General features: G+C 39.1%; 1 protein-coding gene across 2 annotated transcripts; it reads left to right on the top strand.

Moving 5' to 3' along the window:
• Positions 1 to 437: 437 nt before the first annotated feature.
• On the top strand, positions 438 to 4,594 carry socs6b (suppressor of cytokine signaling 6b). 2 transcript variants are annotated; one of them, XM_057334029.1, is made up of 2 exons: positions 438 to 722; positions 1,716 to 4,594. In XM_057334029.1, the coding sequence occupies exon 2, from the start codon at positions 1,833 to 1,835 to the stop codon at positions 3,429 to 3,431; it is 1,599 nt and encodes a 532-aa protein (XP_057190012.1). In that variant the 5' UTR covers positions 438 to 722; positions 1,716 to 1,832; the 3' UTR covers positions 3,432 to 4,594. The 2 variants fall into 2 exon arrangements, with proteins under 2 accessions (XP_057190012.1, XP_057190011.1); XM_057334028.1 differs by having other exon boundaries at positions 438 to 753.
• Positions 4,595 to 7,001: the final 2,407 nt, after the last annotated feature.

Raw genomic sequence — 7,001 nt, 5'->3', positions numbered from 1 at the left:
TATAAACAAAGATAAAAATCTGTTTGGATAAGTATTGAATCCCTGTTGCAGAAGCTCTGTGTTTACAGTGAAAATCATCCTTTAATAACGAGTAAACATTAGAGGCTCACGCTTAAAGCCTAAAATGCATACAACGAAAATAAATAAATACATTTCAATTTCTGTTATACTTTACATTTTTTGTTAATATACAGTGATGTTATACTTGCAGTAGATAACCTCATATAGACTATGGCTAATATGCAACACAATATTTTTTTTGTTACACATTTGTAATTTCATAAACTTTCATAAACCTGGTTTTAAAATCTACCTTTACTTGGTTTTATTGTTTTTGTATACTTTACTCACCCATCAGCCACACTTTGAAGCTTCCGTTGTTCAAGCCCAAGCAGACAGCGACGAGTCTCCCCCCACTCGTTCCCATGATGCAACGGCCAACAAAGAGACGACAGCAGCACAGAGAGCAACGCTAGCCAGCGCTAGCTGGAGAAAAGTTTCAAACGCCGAATATCCTCAACATTTACAACCGTCACAACACACGCGATTCATGTACCGCAAAGCGCAGTCATAAAGTGCCATTATTCATTGGCTGTGTGAAAACAGGACTCGTTTCTGAGATGTTGTATGGCTTCAGGTGTCTAACGTTAGCTAGCCGTACAGTACAGTAATGTCTCCTGATGTGACGTCTTAGCTCTCCGGACTCTGATATGAAATCTGCTGTAAGTTGACAGTATATTAAAGACACGACAGGTAACGTATCGTTATTATTTGTGTGTAAATATTACCCCTTTGTTTTGATGGTTAAGATTGTATAGCATTATTAGACGGTAGTGATATTTAACGCACAGGGCCTGAATAGGTTAGCATGACTGCTAACTGCTCTTAAAGCTTTAGCCACGCCAGCATTTAGCACGGAGTGTTTAAAGATGGCACTGAATTTTGAGTTTACATTGGTAGTTAACAATAGCTAAACTACAAAGTGACAGAATCGTATTAGTATACTATTGTAAGATGGAGAATGTGTTTAACTTATACACAGTTTTGAAAACAACTAGATTCAATACTAGGCAACATGGCAGAAATATTTGTGCCTATTACACAAAAATGTGGACAATCTCAGTGAATTTTAAATGTTTATGGTTTCATCAAAAATAACATTGCCATTACCTGGCAAGTTCATAACCCAATACATATTCTTAAGCGATGCTTAATACCTTAATATGGAACCCATACATAACAGGTATCAAAGCCTATATGAAATCAAAACAAATCCTAGTTCTTTTATTGGTTGTCCCTGGCATAATCCATTTGTGCATGATATTCTAAACAAAAAAAAGATGATGATGTTTGTCTTGATCTTAACATGATGCGGTGACATACGGTACAGTTCTTAAAGCTATAGTACACAGCATTTTGCTTTTTTATTAATTATTATTTTGCTGCGCATACAGCGTTCAAGGCCTAATTTATTGAGAGACTACATAGTTTGTACTTTGAAAAAGTTGTACATGTTTGAAATGGTGGAAACCTTCTTTTCGACCACCAAAGTCCAGTTTTATAGTTCTCCTTTACACTTTTTCAGTTGAATATCTTGTTTAACAAATGTCAATTACAGAAGTAAAATAGTCTGTGAATGCTTTTTCATGTTTATCAAATGTTTGTGTCAGTTTTGGAATGAATTGTACATCCTTGTTGTTCTTTTTGTTTTCTAGGTATGACAGTCGTGTATCATATGTAATTAGCTATGTGTGAGTGTTCACATACATCTCCTTCATCACCAGAACATTGTGCATAATCCCCCTCCAAATTCTCAAGGGGGAGCCTTCAGAATGAAGAAGATCAGTCTGAAGACAATAAGGAAGTCGTTTAACATTAAAGGCAAAGAAGAAAGCGAATATGCCGTTTCACAGCCAGACCTGTCAGCCGATTTCTCTGCTGAGGACTCTCTGTTTGGAGGATGCTACAGCAAAGATCTTGTCAGCGGTGACATGGATAATGAGGACGAAAAAAGACCCAAAGTCCGGTCTAAGAGTGAGGGTCTCATGGGCACCTTGAAAAGGAGACTGTCGGCTAAACAGAAACCAAAGGTCAAAGGTGGTTCTCCGTCTCTAGGCTCCATAGATGATGGCACCTTCTCCTCCTCTTCTGCACCCATTAGTCTAAGTGACATGAAGTCCCAGCGTTCCACATCCATTCATATTCACCATTACAGTCCCACCCCATGGCCTCTCAGACCAGCGAACTCGGAGGAGACGTGCGTTAAAGTAGACGTAAAGGTGAACGCGTTAATGGACTCTTCGCATCCAAGTCCAGCTCTCGACAGTGTGCGCCGAGACTTCCTGGACCTCCATAGAGACAGTCTGTTTGAAGAATCTAGTAATTCGCTGAAAATCACCAGATGTGTGCCAGACCATCACTCTAACTCTGACAACAACGATTTACATCTTGAAATAGATGAACACATGCCTGTAGTTCTTGGTCTCGCAGCTCAGGATTATATTCAGTACACATTGCCTTTAGATGATGGACTATATCCCGATGAGGAGGGTTCACGCTCTTTTTGCTTAGACAGCGCCACAGCCATGGATGTTGTTCCACAGTCAGATGGATGCCAATCTCTTCATGCAGATGAGGAGCCTATTGATCAGGATCTTCTGTCACCAGACATCTTCATGGAGTCATCCGTGAATCAGCTCTTTTTAAACACTGCAAATGTCTTGCTGCAGGGCTCCGCACTCGAAGCCCCTCTTTCTCCCTTGCTACCTCCGTTGCCCAATAGTTATCTCCAGAGAAGCTTCTCTGGGTTTGGCAGTACCCATGCTCAGGTTGCAGAGAGAGTCATGCACCATCTCAACTTTGACCCGAATTCGGCTCCGGGAGTGCAGCGGGTCTACGATGCCGTGCAGAGCAGCGGGCCCATGGTGGTTACAAGTCTCACGGCAGAACTGAAAAAGCTGGCCAGGCAGGGATGGTATTGGGGACCCATTACAAGATGGGAGGCTGAGGAGAAGCTAACAAATCTTCCAGATGGTTCCTTTCTAGTCCGCGACAGTTCGGACGATAGGTATCTTCTAAGCTTAAGCTTTCGCTCGCAGGGTAAGACGCTCCACACGAGGATTGAACACTCCAACGGCAGTTTCAGCTTCTACGAGCAGCCCGACATTGAGGGTCATATATCCATCGTGGATCTTATTGATAATTCCATTAAGGATTCTGAGACCGGAGCGTTTTGTTACTCAAGATCACGCTTGCCAGGGTCTGCAACGTATCCTGTTCGACTGACCAATCCTGTTTCGAGGTTTATGCAGGTGCGGTCACTGCAGTACCTGTGTCGATTTGTTATCCGGCAGTACACACGGATAGATCTCATCCAGAAATTGCCTTTACCGAACAAAATGAAAGATTACCTGCAGGAAAAGCACTACTGAACACAAAATCTCAACTTTACCGGATTTGGTTGCTAGTTGCACTTTTGGGACGACGATACAGGTTTCGCAAATATTTCAAGGGTTTTGTTATCATTAAATCACACATCTTGTTGAAAGAAATAGTGATGATTGTTGGCTAGGATGTGTCTGGTAGAATAGATAATTCAGTGGTTTGTGAAGAGATGCAATGGCAGAATGTTGTTTGGAGTGTTTGGATGTCAGTGTTGGAGCTTGTTCGCATGTTCTCTAGAGTACTGTAGAGTTTTGTTTTTGTTACAGGAATATTGGTCCAGATCAAGTGTTTAATGCATATACCACCCTATGAGATATTAGCACAGAACAAGTTTATCGTAAGGTTCGCTGTAACAATGCACAGAGGTGTTATCAACACCCCAATAATGACTGCAGGTTTGGGAAATTTGGTTTTGGTGACATTCCTCGCCCCTTTTTTTAAATGCATAACTTTTGTTTTACTAGCAACTGCTATGTCATGACATAATCATATTCAAAGAGAAAATGTACCTGCAAGTATGCTAAAATGATGTCCTGTCTGTGGAGTTACAATATAAGCTATATTAGCTGCACATGTTTGTGAGATCTCATTCTTACCCCTCTGTTTTACGTTATTTAGCACATGTTATGCCAAGGATAGATGATTCTGTGCCTCTCTGAAACTGATCTTTGATGCGATTGATTTTTGACCGTATGATTTGTCACTTATGCAGTTACATTATAAACACATCTGTCCTTCATTTCCCCATTGCATCCTTTAGATCAGTGGTCACCAACCCTGTTCCTGGAGATCGACCGTCCTGCAGACTGCAGCTCCAACCCTGCTTCAGCACACCTGTCTGTAATTATCAAGCAAACCTGAACACCTTGATTAGATAGTTCAGGTGTGTTTGATTGGGGTTGGAGCTGAAATCTTCAGGACAGTCGATCTCCAGGAGCAGGGTTGGTGACCACTGCTTTAGATGGTCATTAGAATTCTTGGTCATTGTTTTGAAAACAGAAAACTTGCCTATTATGGATTAAGGTACAGGTAGACTATTAAATCACTTGTTTTCGGGAACAGAATTTGCTTATTGTTGTAACTTGAATTTGTTCTTCAGTTGAAATAAAAGTTTTATATGAATAATCAGACTCGTTCTATGTAAAATTGTTCTTTGAACCTCTGATACTCTTCGGTCAGATTTGACAGAATTTTTTTTTTCACTCAATGCTACGTGACTTGTGGCACTGGCTATGTGAACACAAACATTGACAAAATTATTGACATGATTCAAAAAGGCTAAATGGTCTTGAAAACAGTCACACTTGTGGGTCTTGATCAAAAATGGCAGCCATAGGAAATGAATGTAAAACAGGGAACGTTCTATGTCTAATTTGTACGAAACTTGTCGACTTTTGTGACACCTGCTATCTATGTGAGCAGAAAAATCCTTAATGAGTGTGAATCAAAAAGACAAAATGGTCCTAAAAGTCAATTATTTTTTACTTTTGATCGTGATAGGAAATGAATGGGCACAGGAAAAATATTAAATGGAACCAAATAGATTTATCATTATACATATTGCATGAAACTATAAAATTCCCTTTAAAACTTAAATATGAAAGGGATTGAAAGATATTTTTTTATATCCGCTTTGAGTGGACATCAGACAGGCTTTTGTAAAACTTCAGTCTTGTTCTACAGAAATCTTTTTGTGCCTTGCTTTGAATTTCACATGTAAATGGACATAATAAACATGTCATCTTTCCGATGCTAGGTTTTTAAATATAACTGTTTTATTGTTTCTTTTCCCAGCAACCATAAAACCTGACAAGTGATTTGCCATAAGATTGCAGTTTATACTGGCTTTTGTTTACTGAAGAACAACAGACATGGTCTGTTTTTATGAAAGGTGTCAGGGGAATAATACAAACGTTTCGGCTGAGACGTCCTTCAGTGAGTTGCTGGCAGAGCATGGTGAATTTTATTTGCTTAGTTTACTTGAACAGTAATTTAGCTCTCATTTATATGTGGTTTGTGAGGAGTTTGAGGATTGATGGTCAGTTATACCCCATCGCGATGTTTGCTGTATTAAGGATAAGAATTTATTTGACAGCAATACTCGGCAGTACTGATTTTACTGCTTAAGTGCTTCAATTATGGCCTAACAATAGGAGTGGGCAGCGTGTGAAATTCTGTATATTTTTTGCCAAGAGGCTGAGTTTTCTCCATTTAGCATGCATGCATACACATTTTATGACTCCCGTTTTCTTGTTTTATTTTGCGTTATTGTTTTTTATTACCAAGCAATTTGAGGTAGGATGATTCAATTTTAATATTCTGAGTTTTTGTTTTGTAACTGCCGAGTAAGTGAAAAGCAGTGCAAGGGAGACATCTCCCTCAAAACAGCTTTCTGGCTGAATCAAAATATGCTTCTTACAAACATAGTGAAATTGCTTTAAAAGACGTTTAGATCCAACATTAATTGCTCAAGTGGTTCTTTAAGACCCCAGACTCAAATACATTTTTTAAGTTTGTATTTTCTAACAATTTTACAAAGCCTTAAAGATGTTCTTTCTTTCAGGTACATTGACCAAATGAGTTTACTTGTAATGTCATAGTGGTGAGTTTTGATAAAAAAGGGACATTTTGCTCGTGTCCAACTTGCCTTTTCATGCAACCATTTTGATTGGCCAATATGTTTTTACATTTTATTGCCGTTTGAAACATCTTTGTAATTGAATCGACATTAGCTGCAACATGACAACTTATTTTTACATATTTTTTAATGAAGGTCAACAGCTGCTGAGGTGACTGTTTCTTGTGCAAGTCAGTCATTATAGGCACTCTAAACTTGAGAAAGCATTGAAGATCTTTAGTAAACCACCCCTTAGTGTCTTTTAAGGCACACATGGTTCCTTTAGTGGGATTTCAACAGAAGACATTTTGTTAGCGAAGTGGTGCTTTAACACATTTGGACATCAAATATTGTCGATAAAGTATTCTCTTGTCAATGCACCATAAACTGTCAGTCCCTACAATTGTGGCCCTTCAGTAAAGCCAGCAGAGAGTCTCCTATAGAGACTCTGGAGGACAGTGCATTACAGGCGGTGTTTTTAACTCCCTCCCTTCTGTTTTAATTGGTTTCTTAGGAATTTCTCACCAGACTCCTCTGAGAGCTGTCTACACTCCACTTACATTTGTGTAAAAGAACGATTTTTGGAAGAATGTTTATAACCAAACAGATCTTGCCCCCCATTGACTACCATAGTAGGAAAAAATACAATTTGGTCGTCAAAAGTGCCCCTGAACTGTTTTCTGTCCTACGTTCTCCAAAATATCTTCTTTTGTGTTCAACAGAACAAAAAAAATGATAAAGTAATTTTTCCTAATATGGGAGTCAATGGGGGGCAAGATCTGTTTGGTTATAAGCATTCTTACAAAAATCGTTCTCTGTGTTCATCAGAATAAAGAAATTTATACAGATTTGCAACAACTCGTAGGTGTGTAAATGATGACAGAATTGTCATTTTTGGGTGAAGTATCCCTTTAATCCGCTCTCAGCCCCTGTAGTGCTT

This window comes from Triplophysa rosa, linkage group LG5 (assembly GCF_024868665.1).
Source record: "Triplophysa rosa linkage group LG5, Trosa_1v2, whole genome shotgun sequence".
NCBI lineage: Eukaryota > Metazoa > Chordata > Actinopteri > Cypriniformes > Nemacheilidae > Triplophysa > Triplophysa rosa.
This window is presented reverse-complemented; position numbering and strand designations above follow the sequence as displayed.

Bases quoted from the DNA above. Each gene is read 5' to 3' on its own strand.
- socs6b (XM_057334029.1), top strand. From the start codon at position 1,833: ATGAAGAAGATCAGTCTGAAGACAATAAGGAAGTCGTTTAACATTAAA.